General features: G+C 43.7%; 1 protein-coding gene across 10 annotated transcripts in view; it reads left to right on the top strand.

Annotated features, from left to right (window-relative positions):
* esrrga (estrogen-related receptor gamma a) overlaps positions 1–18,372 on the top strand; it is a 317,510-nt gene that overhangs the window by 254,500 nt on the left and 44,638 nt on the right. For all 10 annotated transcript variants that reach the window (XM_072509199.1, XM_072509174.1, XM_072509207.1 and 7 more), the window contains 2 exons: positions 11,696–11,806; positions 14,601–14,762. In XM_072509199.1, coding sequence (XP_072365300.1) covers positions 11,696–11,806; positions 14,601–14,762 — 273 coding nt within the window. The remainder of the gene's footprint in view (positions 1–11,695; positions 11,807–14,600; positions 14,763–18,372) is intronic.

The raw sequence follows: 18,372 nt of genomic DNA, 5'->3' as shown, positions 1-18,372 counted from the left end.
AGAACAAGACTAGACAGAATAGTGGTGGTATTGATAGGCATGGTTAACTTAAAGCACTTGAACTGAGCTGTTTTAATCTTTCTAATTACTTTAATAATGTGCCACTTAAACCTAATGCTAAATGGCCTTCTTTAACTTCTTTACATGTAAAGGTTTTTGATTTATTTCAGTTAATTTCACCAATTCAAAAATGGTGGTTTGAATTTAATCAGGAAAGCAGAATGCTGAAATTAAAACCTAGGCAGGGAGGGAATTGTTTTCAGCATTGATTCCAGGGATTCAGTCAGGAAGAGCTGTAACATGCCGCTTGGTATCGTAGACTGCGGGAGAGGAGGAAAAGAAACACGAATGAGGATCAAGAGGGGAGGCATGTTGGTGTAGATTGCAAGCTGCTGAGTGGCTTTGCTGTTCAGGTCACAGGAGCTGGAAAGGACCTAACCCTTGTAAATGACACACAACAGTGATTTATGATTTGTTTATACCAAATGATACAAACTTTTCACCACTTTTTAAAGCAACGGATGACTGTTTGCTTGGTTTCTAACCCGCCATAGAATAGTACTCAGAACAGTAGCGATGCAAATCAACTTGTATCTATATGGAATGTATGTCTCAAAATCTGGTTATGGGAATAGTAAACAAACACTTAATGTGCTCATATAATGTCCTTCTGTCTGAAGATTCAGCTGAGGTGTAAACTTGCAATATAGCGAACAGGGAATTGTAACATTTTCCACTAATATTGCCAAGAGTATGTTCTAACATGATGATTGAAACCTTTGCATATAAATTACATTGTGCTGTATTCTTTATGTGAAACTAACCATTTGGCCTGATCAGGAAGCATCCTAAAGATTAAGTGAATTACATTTTATAATTTTTTAGATGAGGGATGGGAAAAAGAGGGCAGAAGGTTAACCATTACTTTTAACAACAGTACAGTATGTTAGTAGTAAAAGTAGGTCAGTGCAGTCAAAGCATTAAATCACCTCTTTAGTCCAGTAGATTTAACATGGACTTATTCAAATGATCATCAGTCTACTCAAGTTGTGCACAGTGCCAAATTCACCCAGCAGCTCCAACAATAACCATCCCAGGCCTCAAGACGGTTAGTGACTGAACAGAGCTATAGTTTGATGATGTTACATAGACTTGACATCCACAGTAATGTAGATGCTTTAGGGGAAGAGTGTGTACAAGTCTGGATAGCATAAAAACAGCTGTAGTATTAGTAATATGATCTCGCTGTAAATAAGAACTCATGGATCACTCAATTCTGAGGCTGCTCACAGATGCAGATACTTTTTTGTAGGGTATGGTAAAACTTGATTTTAAAGTGATTGTGTGAAAAAGAATGAATCGTTGCAGTCCTCTTGATTTGGCCTCTAAGTTGTTTGTTCCCGCTTGACAATACGTACTAAATCACATACTTTATTCAACAAAATAATTCTTTACATGCATAAAAGAACTGAGATTCATGGTTAACTGTGATTTTCTCATTGTTATTTCTGTTAACATTCTTTGGGGGCGATTCTCCGGCTCCATTACACCCAGCGTAAATTCCGCAGTGTTGGGAGGATAATGGGTGAGCACCGAAACAGGATTTGCGGCGGGCACAAATCAGTTTCCGATTCTCCCAGCTCGCTCCTGCTGGCATTATCAGGATCTCGCCCAGAAAGGACGAGAACCTGATTACAGCACATTTGGCTTCATTTTAATCTCATTAGTTAGATTAAAGTTGAATGCAGCAGACTCCCGGTATTCACATGCCCCTCCAATGGAAGGTCATTGAGCGCAAATCACTACTGGGCCCTAAAGCAGGGACCAGGTGCCATGGTGTATATGGATTTCAGTAAAGCGTTTGATAAGGTTCCCCACGGTAGGCTATTGCAGAAAATACAGAGGCATGGGATTCAGGGAGATTTAGCAGTTTGGATCAGAAATTGGCTAGCTGGAAGAAGGCAAAGGGTGGTGGTTGATGGGAAATGTTCAGACTGGAGTTCAGTTACTAGTGGTGTACCACAAGGAGCTGTTTTGGGGCCACTGCTGTTTGTCATTTTTATAAATGACCTGGAGGATGGCGTAGAAGGATGGGTGAGTAAATTTGCCGATGACACTAAAGTCGGTGGAGTTGTGGACAGTGCGGAAGGATGTAACACGTTACAGAGGGACATAGATAAGCTGCAGAGCTAGGCTGAGAGGTGGCAAATGGAGTTCAATGCAGAAAAATGTGAGGTAATCCATTTTGGAAGGAATAACAGGAAGACAGAGTACTGGGCAAAAGGTAAGATTCTTGGTAGTGTGGATGAGCAGAGAGATCTTGGTGTCCATGTACATAGATCCCTGAAAGTTGCCACCCAGATTGAGAGGGTTGTTAAGAAGGCATACGGTGTGTTAGCTTTTATTGGTAGAGGGATTGAGTTTCGGAGCCATGAGGTCATGTTGCAGCTGTACAAAACTCTTATGCGGCCGCATTTGGAGTATTGCGTGCAGTTCTGGTCGTTGCATTATAGGAAGGATGTGGAAGCATTGGAAAGGGTGCAGAAGAGGTTTACCTGGATGTTGCCTGGTCTGGAGGGAAGATCTTATGAGGGAAGGCTGAGGGACTTGAGGTTATTTTCTTTAGAAAGAAGAAGGTTAAGAGGTGACTTAATTGAGGCATACAAGATCATCAGAGGATTAGATGGGATGGACAGTGAGAGGCTTTTTCCTCGGATGGTGATGTCGAGCATGAGTGGACATAGCTTTAAATTGAGGGGTGATAGTATAGGACAGATGTCAGAGGTAGGTTCTTTACTCAGAGAGTAGTAAGGGCGTAGAATGCCCTGCCTGTAACAGTCGTGGACTCGCCAACATTAAGGGCATTTAAATGGTCATTGGATAAATATATGGATGATAAGGGAATAGTGTAGATGGGCTTTAGAGTGGTTTCAAAGGTTGGCGCAACTTCGAGGGCCGAAGGGCCTGTACTGCGCTGTAATATAGAACATAGAAAATACAGCACAGAACAGGCCCTTCGGCCCACGATGTTGTGCCGAACCTTTGTCCGAGATTAATCATAGATTGTCATTGAAATTACAGTGCAGAAGGAAGCCATTCAGCCCATTGAGTCTCCACCAGCTCTTGGAAAGAGCACCCTACCCAAAGTCAACACCTCCACCCAACTCTAAGGGCAATTTTGGACACGAAGGGCAATTTATCAAGGCCAATCCACCTAACTTGCACATCTTTGGACTGTGGGAGGAAACCGGAGCACCCGGAGGAAACCCACGCAGACACTGGGAGGATGCGCAGACTCCGTACAGACAGTGACCCACGCCGGAATCAAACCTGGGACCCTGGAGCTGTGAAGCAATTGTGCTATCCATAATGCTACCGTGCTGCCCTTAAGAACAAATTAATCTACAGTATATCATTTTACCGTAATCCATGTACCTATCCAATAGCTGCTTGAAGGTCCCTAATGTTTCCGACTCAACTACTTCCACAGGCAGTGCATTCCATGCCCCCACTACTCTCTGGGTAAAGAACCTACCTCTGATATCCCCCTATATCTTCCACCATTCACCTTAAACTTATGTCCCCTTGTAATGATTTGTTCCACCCGGGGAAAAAGTATCTGACTGTCTACTCTATCTATTCCCCTGATCATTTTATAAACCTCTATCAAGTCGCCCCCTCATCCTTCTCCGTTCTAATGAGAAAAGGCCTAGCCCCCTCAACCTTTCCTCATAAGACCTACTCTCCATTCCAGGCAACATCCTGGTAAATCTCCTTTGCATCTTTTCCAAAGCTTCCACATCCTTCCTAAAATGAGGCGACCAGAACTGTACACAGTACTCCAAATGTGGCCTTACCAAAGTTTTGTACAGCTGCATCATCACCTCACGGCTCTTAAATTCAATCCCTCTGTTTAATGAACGCTAGCACACCATAGGCCTTCTTCACAGCTCTATCCACTTGAGTGGCAACTTTCAAAGATGTATGAAATAGACCCCAAGATCTCTCTGCTCTTCCACATTGCCAAGAACTCTACTGTTAATCCTGTATTCCGCATTCATATTTGTCCTTCCAAAATGGACAACCTCACACTTTTCAGGGTTAAACTCCATCTGCCACTTCTCAGCCCAGCTCTGCATCCTATCTATGTCTCTTTGCAGCCGACAACAGCCCTCCTCACTATCCACAACTCCACCAATCTTCGTATCGTCTGCAAATTTACTGACCCACCCTTCAACTCCCTCATCCATGTCATTAATGAAAATCACAAACAGTAGAGGACCCAGAACTGATCCCTGCGGTACACCACTGGTAACTGGGATCCAGGCTGAATATTTGCCATCCACCACCACTCTCTGACTTCGATCGGTTAGCCAGTTCGTTATCCAACTGGCCAAATTTCCCACTATCCCATGCCTCCTTACTTTCTGCAGAAGCCTACCACAGGGAACCTTATCAAATGCCTTCCTAAAATCCATGTACACTACATCCACTGCTTTACCTTCATCCACGTGCTTGGTCACCTCCTCAAAGAATTCAATAAGACTTGTAAGGCAAGACTTACCCCTCACAAATCCGTGCTGACTATCCCTAATCAAGCAGTGTCTTTCCAGATGCTCAGAAATCCTATCCTTCAGTACCCTTTCCATGACTTTGCCTACCACCGAAGTAAGACTAACTGGCCTGTAATTCCCAGGGTTATCCCTAGTCTCTTTTTTGAACAGGGGCATGACATTCGCCACTCTCCAATCCCCTGGTACCACCCCTGTTGACAGTGAGGACGAAAAGATCATTGCCAACGGCTCTGCAATTTCATCTCTTGCTTCCCATAGAATCCTTGGATATATCCCGTCAGGCCCGGGGGACTTGTCTATCCTCAAGTTTTTCAAAATGCCCAACACATCTTCCTTCCTAACAAGTATTTCCTCGAGCTTACCAGTCTGTTTCACACTGTCCTCTCCAACAATATGGCCCCTCTCATTTGTAAATACAGAAGAAAAGTACTCGTTCAAGACCTCTCCTATCTTTCAGACTCAATACACAATCTCCCGCTCCTGTCCTTGATCGGACCTACCCTCGCTCTAGTCATTCTCATATTTCTCACATATGTGTAAAAGGCCTTGGGATTTTCCTTGATCCTACCCGCCAAAGATTGTTCATGCCCTCTCTTAGCTCTCCTCAGTTCCCTCCTGGGTATCTTGTATCCCCCCAACGCCCTGTCTGAACCTTGTTTCCTCAGCCTTACATAAGTCTCCTTTTTCCTCTTAACAAGACATTCAACCTCTCTTGTCAACCATGGTTGCCTCACTCGACCATCTCTTCCCTGCCTGACAGGGACATACATATCAAGGACACGTAGTACCTGTTCCTTGAACAAGTTCCACATTTCACTTGTGTACTTCCCTGACAGCCTGTGTTCCCAACTTATGCACTTCAATTCTTGTCTGACAACATCGTATTTACCCTTCCCCCAATTCTAAACCTTGCCCTGTTGCACGCACCTATCCCTCTCCATTACTAAAGTGAAAGTCACAGAATTGTGGTCACTATCTCCAAAATGCTCCCCCACTAACAAATCTATCACTTGCCCTGGTTCATTACCAAGTACTAAATCCAATATTGCCCCTCCTCTGGTCGGACAATCTACATACTGTGTTAGAAAAGCTTCCTGGACACACTGCACAAACACCACCCCATCCAAACTATTTGATCTAAAGAGTTTCCACTCAATATTTGGGAAGTTGAAGTCACCCATGGCTACTACCCTGTGATTTCTGCACCTTTCCAAAATCTGTTTCCCAATCTGTTCCTCCACATCTCTGCTACTATTGGGGGGCCTATAGAAAACTCCTAACAAGGTGACTGCTCCTTTCCTATTTCTGACTTCAACCCATACTACCTCAGTAGGCTGATACTCCTCAAACTGCCTTTCTGCAGCTGTTATACTATCTCTAATTAGCAATGCCACCCCCCCCCCCCCCCCCACCTCTTTTACCACCCTCCCTAATCTTATTGAAACATCTATAACCAGGGACCTCCAACAATCATTTCTGCCCCTCATCTATCCAAGTTTCCGTGATGGCCACCACATCGTAGTCCCAAGTACCGATCCATGCCTTAAGTTCACCCGCCTTATTCCTGATGCTTCTTGTGTTGAAGTATACACACTTCAACCCATCTCCGTGCCTGCAAGTACTCTCCTTTGTCAGTGTTCCCTTCCCCACTGCCTCATTACACGCTTTGGCGTCCTGAATATCAGCTACCTTAGTTGCTGGACTACAAATCCGGTTCCCATTCCCCAGCCAAATTAGTTTAAACCCTCCCGAAGAGTACTAGAAAACCTCCCTCCCAGGGTGCCCCTCTGGTTCAGATGCAACCCGTCCTGCTTGTACAGGTCCCACCTTCCCCAGAATGCGCTCCAATTATCCAAATACCTGAAGCCCTCCCTCCTACACTATTCCTGCATAATGTTCTATGTTCTATGGACACAGAAGGGGAGCAAGCGGATGAGTACCCTCTCCACATTTACCTCCAGGATGCTGCGGGGTGTTCTTTAGGGGAGGACGGGGTTTAGAGGCTTGGGCTGGGCTGGGGAGATTCAGGGCAGGGCTCTTTCCAGGGATGGGGGTCATGTGGCAAGTCTTCCTTCTATCACTTTGAAAATCTTTAAACTCTCTTTCAGCATGTCAACGCTAAAGAGCTGTCAGTTGTAGTTAAAAGTCTACCCTCTGATGTGTTGGAAACCTTTGATGTCTCTCCTAGCACGTTAAGTTCAAAGATCTGCCCGATGAAGTTAAAAGTCTTCCCTCTGATGTGTAGAAAACATTTGAAGTGCTTTTTTCACATTCAATTTCATTCCCCTTTAACTTTTGCAAGCCTCTGGCCTTGCTGAGGAGCTTAAAAGCTTTGAGTTGAATTGTTTACATTCAATTTCATCATCTATTACATTTTATAAGCCACTTGATTGACATGTCCAGGCTATTTCAAAGGAGGGTTTGTTTTGTGTCTTTATAGCTCTTCACGGACCATTAGCTTGAAATGCTTTGTCCTCTGAACAGGTGTTATTTCTAACCGCAGTTCTTTCATAGTGGCTTTTTCTTTTCTCTGAAGTGCTTCATAGAAAGACCAGGGGCGGGATTCTCCCATTCGGCGGCAGAGTGTCCACGCTGTCGGAAATGCCATCCCGTTTCACGACGGCGTGAACGGGCCGCTGGGCATACCGATTCGGGCCCCTACAGGGGGCCAGCACAGCGCTGGAGCGGTTCACGCCGCTCCAGCCTCCCATTCCGGCGCAAACTGTGCGCCGCGGGATCCGCGTATGCACAGTGGGGCCAGCGTCAAAGAGGACATGTGCAGTGGCAGCAGCGCCAACCCACGCATGCACGGTGGCCTCCCTCAATGCGCCGGTCCCGACGCATCATGGCACAGGAGTTCAGGGGCTGGCGCGTAAGAAAATAGGCCCGGGGAGCAAGAGGCCGACCCGCCATTCGGTGGGCCCCGATCGCGGGCCAGGCCCCATCAGAGAGCCCCTCGGGGTCGGAGCCCCCCTCCCCCCCCCTTCCCCCTACAGGCCGCCCCCCCCCACCCTGCGCACAGAGTTCACGCCAGCTGCGACCATGTGTGGACGGCGCCGATGAGACTCTGCCTTTTTAGAGCGGCCGTTCGGCCCATCCGGGCAGTGTAGAGCGACCTGCGACTGGCGCCACGCCAAACGCGCCGGCGCCAGTGGCGCCGATTCTCTACTCCGCGGGGAATCGCGTGCCGGTGTGGCACGTTTGCGGGGATTCTCTGGCCTGGCGTGGGGCTCGGAGAATCCCACCCCAGCAGGTACTCTGTCTTACTGATTTTTTTTTTTTCATGGTGGATCTTTTTCAACCTCCTCTGCTGGAGCAGCATGCCTGTAGTGGTGATTGTTTTCAGTCATTGAAGAAGCTAGCACTGCTCAGTAATTTAAAGCCCAAGAGTTCTTCAATGAGGATCTTCACATAGCCATGGTTTAATTCTCTAGGTAGATGTTATGACAATGCTGTGAGCTCGGAGGCCTTTGCAGCCCCCAGGTGGTCAGGGACATGACTGGACAGTGCCCTGGCACTGCCAGCTGGCACACTGGCACTGCCAGCAGGCACACATTGTCAGATGTTTTGGGGCAGCATGGTAGCATTGTGGATAGCACAATTGCTTCACAGCTCCAGGGTCCCAGGTTCGATTCCCGGCTTGGGTCACTGTCTGTGCAGAGTCTGCACATTCTCTCCGTGTGTGTGTGGGTTTCCTCCGGGTGCTCCGGTTGCCTCCCACAGTCCAAAGATGTGCAGGTTAGGCGGATTGGCCATGATAAATTGCCCTTCGTGTCCAAAATTGCCCTGAGTATTGGGTGGGGTTACTGGGTTATGGGGATAGGGTGGAGATGTTGACCTTGGGTAGGGTGCTCTTTCCAAGAGCCGGTGCAGACTCGATGGGCTGAATGGCCTCCTTCTGCACTGTAAATTCTATGTTTGGTGCAATGCCAGATTGGCAAGGCAAAGGGGCGGACCTGAAGAGGGGGGAGGTGCCTGAAGTGGACCCTGAAGGTGACAGGAGGTGGGGGGGGGGGGGGTGCTGTGACAACCATGGGTTGTTGTTCACTTTGGGGAGGGGGTGGTGGGCCTCATGCCAGCGATTGCGGGGCTGGTTGGGAGCCTTGCCAGAAATTGGTGGGTAGAACCTTGTCGGCAAGAAGGGGTGAACCTTGCCAGTGCGGGGGGCGGGGGGGGGAGGGGGAAACGGGGGGGGGGGGGTGGGGAAGGGGACTAGCGGCAAGAAGGGAACGGTGTTGTAAGGATAATCTGAGATTGGGGTGCCCTTTAAAAAAACGGGACCCAACCTCTGAGGATCTGGCCATGCCAGCCTCTTCGGGTCCCACAGTAATAGCAATATAAGGGTCCTAATTAAATTTAGAGCCTTTAACATGAAACATTAAACCACATTTGAGTATGTAAAAAAACATTAAAATGAAGATTACGATTGCAGTTAGTTAATCATCCTGTTGTGTAGCAGAGATAAGAGTCTGAATGTGGAGCTGTATTTCAGAATGGAATAATTAAGGATAGCATTGTTTGGTCATTGTGGCCTAGAAATATCAACAGCAGTGGCTAAATAGGCACACAAGCCACCAATAAGGTGGGCAAGAAGCATGCGCTCACGTCAACTCTAAAGTGGACCATCCTCGTTTTGGATTGGGCTTCTCCAAAGACATCCAGAAATGTATAAAGCAATGGATAACTTATGTAAATAAGGATCCTAGACTTTGGTATGAAAATGTTAGTGTGTTCTGGAAGCTCCGTCAGCATAACCATCTAGCTGTGAATGCAGCTGACCATTCAGCCCATTTTGTAGAGACTTTCATGTGGGGTATGTAGGGTGAAATTTAATAAGAGAAAAAAGATGTTAAGCCATGAAACCTTCCACAATGCTAGCTGTCACGGCCAAAACAGGGTCAACCATGAGGGAAAGAGGATGTGCTGGAGGACTCACCTCCTCCTCTCCTGGCAACACGTATGGAGTTGTTTTTAGGCACAATTATATTTTTAGACCTGTATAATGCTGAAGACGCTAAGCATTAAGACCCTGATAATTACAGACTGAACACTGGGCAGAATAGGACAGCCTTTTGGGATAAGACAGTAGAATCCAAATCTGATCCCACATTTGCATAACTCAATTTCACTGGACTGCTATTTAAGTATTTTTGAGCCAGGATGCTGAACAATGTAATTTGCATCTGCTTCAGTTTCACAATAACATTGAAAGTAGTCATAGTAAGACCACAGTAAGAGCCCAGCAGTTGAAAGAATAACATCAGTGAAGCTAAAGATGCAAGTGGAAGATTTGAGTGTTGCACCGGAAAAAGTCCGTGCCATGGGAAGTGGCACCTGATGTCAATTTTTCCAAATGTTCTATTTACCTTCAAATTCTTAGGCACAAACTTACTTCTCCTGTTTGCAGGCACAACCGATCAGTACCATAGATCTCTGTTGCGGACCACTGAGGAAATGAGACCCAAATAAATCCGGATTAACCATTTGGGCTTTTTTTCTCACTTCAGTATATTACTTCCCTTGAAGCTTGAGTGTTACTGCCTTGGCACATACAGTATCATATGCATTAACCTATTTGCTTAGTAATTGCCTTTTGTTTTCAGCTTAGTAAATGGTTTGCTTTCTCCTGTGCCTCTCACAATTGATGCAAGTGTGCAGAGACACAAATAATCAGGTTATTAATGTGCACAGCTTTGTGGTGCCTTCCTCTTGCTCCGAGCGTCTGCCAGGATAACAAAAGACTTGTACATGTTGCATTCGGGCACATTTCCACCACACCGAAACGCCAGTCTATGAGGTCTCATTCAGGTTAATGCAACAGCAGTCAGGCGTCTGTGATGAAGCTGTATTCCTGTTCCTGCCAAAGTAATTTCTGAGCAAAAATAAAAGGTTCAAGGCTTGTCAGCATTAGCAGCTAGATAGCTGCTTAGACCTAATGAGAAATTGGACATTGCTAGACTCTGAGCTATCTTGCCAGAGTCATTTTTCCTGCTTGCCTTTTGTCGGAACGACAGAAAGAGATGTTGTTCAATTAAAACCTCTGACCTGTTGTGGGCTCTTGGAGGCAGCCCATTTCATGCTGGTGATGTGAGTGATTGGCAAAATTTAGACAGTTTTGAACCATGCAACATTTTTCAAAGTTACTGTTATATTCAAAGCAACAAAATATCATTGACACTTCCTGTTAGCTGGTTTCCGTGGTGACACATATTCCCAGGAGAAATTTGATATAATTAAATTAGGCTTCTTTTGATGTCAATAAATTAAAAGGATAGATTGTCCTTAAGGCAATGGTCCCACTTGGGTTTAGTATAAACCACAATTTCATGTTTCTTTATAGCAGTTGTAGGAATGACTTAAAATTATAATTCTGTTTCCCTCCCCTAAATATTCATGGACATCATACTGTTTATTGATCAAAAAGTTTGTACTTTATTGGGAAAGTAATTGAAAATTGGCAAGATACTTGTTTACACTGAACATCTGTTTAAATGTAATTTAAAATGATAAATGTTATCAATCTCTTGATATGTCTTAATGGCTTGTATTTTTTAATAATATTTTTATTTGAAGTTTGTGAACATTATGTTTTGGCTTCGAAATATTCCCAATAGAAACTCAGATTTGTCAATGTGTTTCCCATATTTTTGATGAGAATATCCTTTCAAAAGTCTTCTTGCTATCACATTAATCTGCATTAGTGTACATCCCTTCATAAAACTGACAAGCTACCTGGGACTTTGGTTACTAATTGAAGCGTTTTCTAGTCGAGGAGGAGGCATATGGAAATTTAATACCATGTACATTATTTTGTAGTTAAAATGTTTTCTTGGATTTGTTTCATATATGCCAGCAATGCATTGAATGCGATGCTTTTTACTGCTATTGTGGTATAAAATCTGTTTTAACCTACATTACAGAGGTACAAATGTATACGCATCTATTGATTGTTGTCAAGTTACAGTTCTATAAAATCATTTTTGAATTTTCAACTGTATGCCAATTCAGCAGTCCCTTAATTTGGTATTAATTCAGGTCATCCATCATGGCGAACCAATGATTCGGTAATGAACTTTTATACTTTCATTGTATTTGCAAATGCTATTTTTCTTCTTTTCCAGGCGTGCGCTTGGATAGAGTACGTGGAGGACGGCAAAAGTATAAGCGCAGGATAGATGCAGAGAACAGCCCTTACTTGAACCCTCAGCTGGTTCAACCAGCCAAAAAGCCATGTGAGGACAACAAATTAATTTATATTATATTGTAAAGGATGTCCATTAACATATAAAGCTTCAGCACATTAATTTACAATCCAATGAAACACTAGCATGTCTTATCTATTTCAGTATACTCACCCTGCACACACAACCAGTTAAAGAATTTGCAAACAGATGGTAGTGATAATAGACAGAGCTAATCCAGTCTCCATTTTATAAATCGCAGAGTTTATTTTTCATCAAGGGTGGCATGGTGTATTCTGTGAAGAAATATCTACAGCCACATGGAAATATTTTGACTTGTCCATTTTTTTGTTCTATGCAGTTCAATTCAAGAGACAGTGCTTCTCACAGCAGTGTTGCTGCAAGCGATTATTTGTTTTAAATTTTATGCTTTCCCAAAAATTCTAAAATTCCTTTAAAATTGTAATTTTGTTTATATTTGTGTCCCATGACTGTGATTTAAAATGAGGATTATTAAACAATGTGGAACATTGACAGTATTAAACACATCTGTGATATGTTTTCTCTGAGCCTCTAAGCTAACCATAGTGTTAAACTCAAAACACTAGAATGAAGATTACAAATCCTGCATAAGCTGGATATTGTCTTTTTAAATCTTTAAGCTTTTATGATGAGACTTTGCCATCAAAAACGTGCATGTTAAATTTTGGTTGCTTTCTCCCTTTCTCTTTTATTACACTGTTACGGAAGACTGTAAAGAATAAATATAGTGCAAAATATCATCAATGTTGCATTGCAAAACTCATTCAATAACTCCATCATTTCTTTTGAGTTGACTACATTTCTTTTTATTGGCAAATACTTCAAAATCACACATATTGTATGGGGCCACATTAATAATTCTTCTTTAGGCCATGAGAAAAATAGGATAATTTTAATGCATGGCTTTGTGTGCCTTTTAAGCACAATTTTGCCTCGCCATGGACAAGGCAGTGGCTGTTTGTATTTTCCAGCATATTTCTCCTATTAAATAATAAATAATTAAGTATAGCTGAAAGCAATTCATGGAATTTCAGATGTTAATCAGGCGAGAGCTCACACTTTTACAAGAGTGGGCACCATGTGTAATATACCATATTGATGAAACATTGCAGTCGGATTTACATTTCTGTGAATTGCATTATATTAATATTTTGCAATGAAGTCTTGTCTATCAGAATCAAATTTTTGATATAGATATCCAAATAACAGAACATGTTTAGTACTTTTTTCCCCAAAGTGCTTAAATGGCTGGAATGATAAATCCTGACAAACTCAAAGGGTGCGATCTACCGGCTGTTCACGTTAGCGGGATATTCCGGTCCCTCACCGGACACCGGTTTCTCGGCGACGAGGGGCGCAATGACTGGGAAATCCCGTCGACAACGGCGGGGTTGGTAAATCCCGCTGTCGGGCCACCTCCACCGCCAAAAAATATGCGGCGGGTTGGTTTGTAAATCCTGCCCTATGGTTTTTCCCTTGACTTAAAATAGAGTTTATTTAATTCATCTTAAAAATCCAAAGAAGTAGATCTGCGTAATTGTTAAGGTTGTGTATGTAGTCTAGCTGTCAGATTTCCTGGTGGAAATGTACAAGGATGTAGTTTAGTGGACTCCAGGGGAAACAATACTAAGGTAATAAAAATTAAGTGAAGTGCATTTAAGGGGCTGGTGTAGCTCAGTTGGCTAGATGGCTAGCATGTGGTTCCGAATAATGCCAACAGCACAGGTTTAATTCCCATTCTGGCTGAGGTAAACTTGGAACCTGCCTTTCTTCTTATGCCACTGAGAGTGGAAGGTGATGGCAAACCACCACTGACAAAAACTGCCAAGAAAAATAGCTCAGGGTAAAACATCAACAGACAATGGGCCAAGAATCTGCCTTTGGGCGGAGCACATATGGATGAGTGAATGGTACATTCACTGTTTACTCCACTGGATGGGACATCACCTTAAGATTTCCCTAGATTTTATATACAGAAAATAATCGGAGGAAGTTCTAAACTACTTTCTGACAATAAATAAATGTTGCAGCCAATATGCAGAACACATGTTCCCTATGCCATTGTGGTATTTTATAAAGCTGGGATCATTTTCCTATCTTTCACTAATTGTAATGTTTGCCTATCACACCACTTGACTAAACATCCCAAAGTGTTGTAAAGTACAAAGACCCATACAAACCTACCTATTGGGGATATATCCATGGCCATATTTAACTTGATATGAGACATACAAAAAAATCACCCCTCCCCCTCCTTGTTAAAATTGCGAGATAATGTGTTTAAAACCATCTTTAAAAAGATTAGCTTTAAAAATTATATATATTTGCCTTTACTTATTTCTGATTTTCTCCTTTTTTAATATAATTCTTTTTACCCCTCAATACATCTGAACATTAATAAGATTGCATTGTTCTGTGTGCTCATTTTGGATAGTCTTACCATTCACCGATCATTACTTATTATCGAAGAACTGTTGGGTTAATTTTCTTTAGTTTAATTAATTAACAGCTTTTGCTAAAAAGAAATTTAGAAAATGCATGTTCAATTTTCAACTTGCGTTAGGAAGTGCAGTATGTTTTGTACCTTGGATGTAGTCTAAGAGATTTTCTGGATCCTGATTGATTATTTGTGCATAACAAAGCCATTCTGATGAAAATTGGGTTGTATTGATTCTAATTAAGGCAACATTAAATAAGATTTACCAAGAGATACCGCTTGCAGCTACTCAATTCCCTGAGTGATGAGGCTGTCTGAACTGACGCAAACATTTCTTCTTTCTTTTGCCTCGGCGTTCTATTCTAGTCAACAAGATTGTCTCACACTTGCTTGTGGCTGAGCCAGAGAAGATCTATGCCATGCCTGATCCCACCATTCCGGAGAGTGACATCAAAGCCCTCACTACACTGTGCGACTTGGCTGATCGAGAACTGGTGGTCATCATCGGATGGGCAAAGCATATTCCAGGTAGAAAAAGAGAACCACAACAGAACAGTTGTTAAGCATGTCATGAAACAAATTTCCCCTTTGTGTTTGGTTCTGAATTTCTCACAATGGAGATACCACAAAAAATACTTTGATAGCCACTTAGTTTTACGAGTGAAACTCCACCAGCTAATACTGTTATCAAATTACTCAACTAAATGAGCATGAATACTTAATACACTTGTGATTTAATCAAGATTTATTTTGACGATGTTAATTTGTAGTATACATCTGGTATCTCTATGACTTGGTGTTCTGATTGAGCTGAGGAAAACTATGGCCCAGAGTTTCACCACGCTGGAGATGCGCTCCATCATGAAAAAAGCAGAAGAAATGCTCCAAAATCTCTCCCCCTAAGCCTCCGCTCCCCACCCCCCCCCCCTCCAAAAGTAGCACTTTCCATTTTTGCAGGACAGGATTGGATATGGGTTGTGGTTAAGGTGTGTGCGGTTTACAAGAGGCAGTTAGCCATTTAAACCATTACCTTCCTCCATTTAAGTGGAATTTAACTAGGCCTGGTGTGTGAAATACAAAGGGCAACTCATCCCGCTGTTGGAAACTTCTAGCCCTGCTGAAAGCAATCCCTGGCAATGGGATGGGCAAGTCATGGAGTACACCATAGTCATCACCTGGACTGGTAGATCCTGTCAGCCATCAATGGTAAGCGTAAGCCGCCTCTGATTGATTAGTCGGAAAACAGGCCACGGGGAGGGGAGCAGAAAATCGTGCCCAAACTGTGCAGATTAGACCTGGTAAGGGAAGGTCTGAAATTTGTGGATTAGTTTGGGTAGCCAGGGTATCATTTTAGAAAGGTAATGTACCCCTATCAATCTGCTCCTGGGGCATTTTTGGTGGAGGTGAGGTGCCTGTTGGAATTGTTACAAGTACGCATAAATGTGCGTAAGTCAGTGCATAAATTAATTAATGTCAAGTTGGTTGGGATCGTCAGCAGACTTATCAAAGTTCACTATCAAAGCTGTCAGAAGCAATTGTCAAAGGGAGCTGTCAGGTTGTCAATGCTATTAAATATTTGAAAAAATGTGTTAGAAAAAATTATTGCTGCTATTGCATTCTGTCTGTAAACATAAGCATGGGGGTTACCATTACTGGATTAGTGCTGCATTACTGAGTTACTCTGGGCGCCATTATTATTTTTTAATGAAGAAAGAGAAGTTTCATTAACTCTTTGCAGACTTGCAACAATGGGTGGATTGCCTGACACTGCGATCGGGATTCCTGATCAGGCAGAGAATGAAGTATTCCTCGAAGGGCGGCAAACCTGTTGTACTGCTCTGATCCCCCGCCAACGGCCTCAGCGCCGACCGCTCCACTCGGGCAGAAGGACGCAAATCGGTGATTTACATCCATTTCAATTGGTATAAAAGGGCTGGAAGCCTGATTCACTACCACCACCACTCCTCCCGTTTTATACCGTCTCCCACAGCAGGAGGAAAGTCCAAGCATGGGCCTGACGCGGTAAACCCCGAGGTGGTTCAAGGGGGTCCGTGCATAACTGAGGTGCCCCCATCAAGTCCATCGGAAGGCCCTCCTCTCCTCCACAATGACACTCCTGCTCCCCCCCCCCTCACCTGCGGACAAGTAGGGGCATCCTCTCCCCACAATGCAAATAACCCCCCCACACAGCACGCATGGATGACTGTGACCCAACCCACTCCCCCACCAAACCCCCATCAGACCCCCCCCCCCCATCAGAACCCCATCAGACACCTCCATCAGATCCACCCGTCAGAGACCCCCATCAGAGGCTCCCATCAGAGATCCACATCAGACCCCCCCCCCCCCCCACATCAGAGACCACCATTGGTCACCTCTGCCTGAAAACTGAAGAGGAATCTGGCAGTGCAGTGAAAGATCACTGCATTTTCACTTACCCTTCCCTACATCTGCTGCCTCTGACAAAATGATTTAAAACAGCAGCTGTTACAAGTGTCGGAGCATTCCTCAAACGCCAAGTACACTTGAAAGGGTTTCAAATCCCCTGACATCCTTTGAAATGCAAAACTCCCATTTAATTTCACACAGTAATTGCATTAGCCAGCGATTAACAGTTTTATTACTCCAGAGACACGTGCTTAGTGGATTATTTATCCTTTCCTTCACACTTGAATGCATCTCTGTTACCCTGTTTTGATGCTAACTATAATGTTTATAAACAGTCCAGGGTAGCACGGTGGTGCAGTGGGTAGCACTGTGGCTTCACGGCGCTGAGGTCCCAGGTTCAATCCCGTCTCTGGGTCACTGTCTGTGTGGAGTTTGCACATTCTCCCCGTGTTTGCGTGGGTTTCGCCCCCGCAACCCAAAAATGTGCAAGCTAGGTGGATTGGCCTTGCTAAATTGCCCCTTAATTGGAAAAAAATGAATTGGGTACTCTAAATTTTTTTTAAAAGAAACACTCGGATTGATTTTCAGCTCCTTAACAAATCAAAAGCAGCTAAGTGCTTTCTGCTGTGAATAAAGGGATGTGAAACAACTTGGGGGGGGGGGGGTTAGGATTTACATTGTGAGGGATAACGACTCCCCCTGCTGGACTTTGGGATCAGGTTGCCTGCTCAAAATGGCATCCTAATACTTGGATTCCAATGGAAACTGGCGATTTTTCCCCCATACATATATTTGCATGGTTACGGAAAGAGAGACTCACACCTGAGCACTGCTTCCGATGCCAGTGGAGAGTAGAGCTGATTCTGCGCTGGCAGGAGCACTTCGTCCCCAGAACAGAGAATCCAGGCCAATATTTGTGCATAAACAGCAATTGAATGATTATAGCACAGAAGGAGACCATTTGCTCCCTTGTGTCCATGCAGGCTCTCTTCAAGAGCAACTCGCCTAATCCCTTTTCCCCATTGCACTACAATTGTTTTTTTCTTCTGATAATTATCCAATAATCTTTGAAAGCCATGATTGAATCTGCATCTACCACATTCTCAGGCAGTGCATTCCAGATCCTAACCACTCACCACACAGAGGTTTTTTCCTCATGTCACTGTTTCTTCTTTATCTAATCACCTTAATCACTGGACCAATTATCTTCATTCTTTTCTACACTCTTTCTGCCGTCTTCACATCCTTCAGAAAATGCGGTGCCCAAAACTGGACAATACTCCAGTTGAGGCTGCACTATTATTCTATACAGATTTAACATAACTTCCTTGTTTCTGTATTCTATGCCCCTTTATGCTTTATTATCTGTTTTCCCGACCTTCCCAGCCAACTTTAATGTTTTGTGCAACTATACGTTCCGGCCCCTCTGCTCTTTTGGAATTGTACCCTTTATTTTATATTCCCTCTCCTCAATATTCCTACATAAATTAATAATTTCACACTTCTCTGCATTAAATTTCACCTACAACTTACTCACCCATTCGACCAGCCTGTTTGTGATCTCTTGAAATTTATGACTATCCTCCGCAGGCATCACTATACTTCCAAGTTTTACATAGAACATAGAAAAATACAGCACAGAACAGGCCCTTCGGCCCACGATGTTGTGCCGAACCTTTGTCCTAGATTAATCAAAGATTATCATAGAATTTACAGTGCAGAAGGAGGCCATTCGACCCATTGAGTCTGC

Source organism: Scyliorhinus torazame, chromosome 1, assembly GCF_047496885.1.
Source record: "Scyliorhinus torazame isolate Kashiwa2021f chromosome 1, sScyTor2.1, whole genome shotgun sequence".
NCBI lineage: Eukaryota > Metazoa > Chordata > Chondrichthyes > Carcharhiniformes > Scyliorhinidae > Scyliorhinus > Scyliorhinus torazame.
This window is presented reverse-complemented; position numbering and strand designations above follow the sequence as displayed.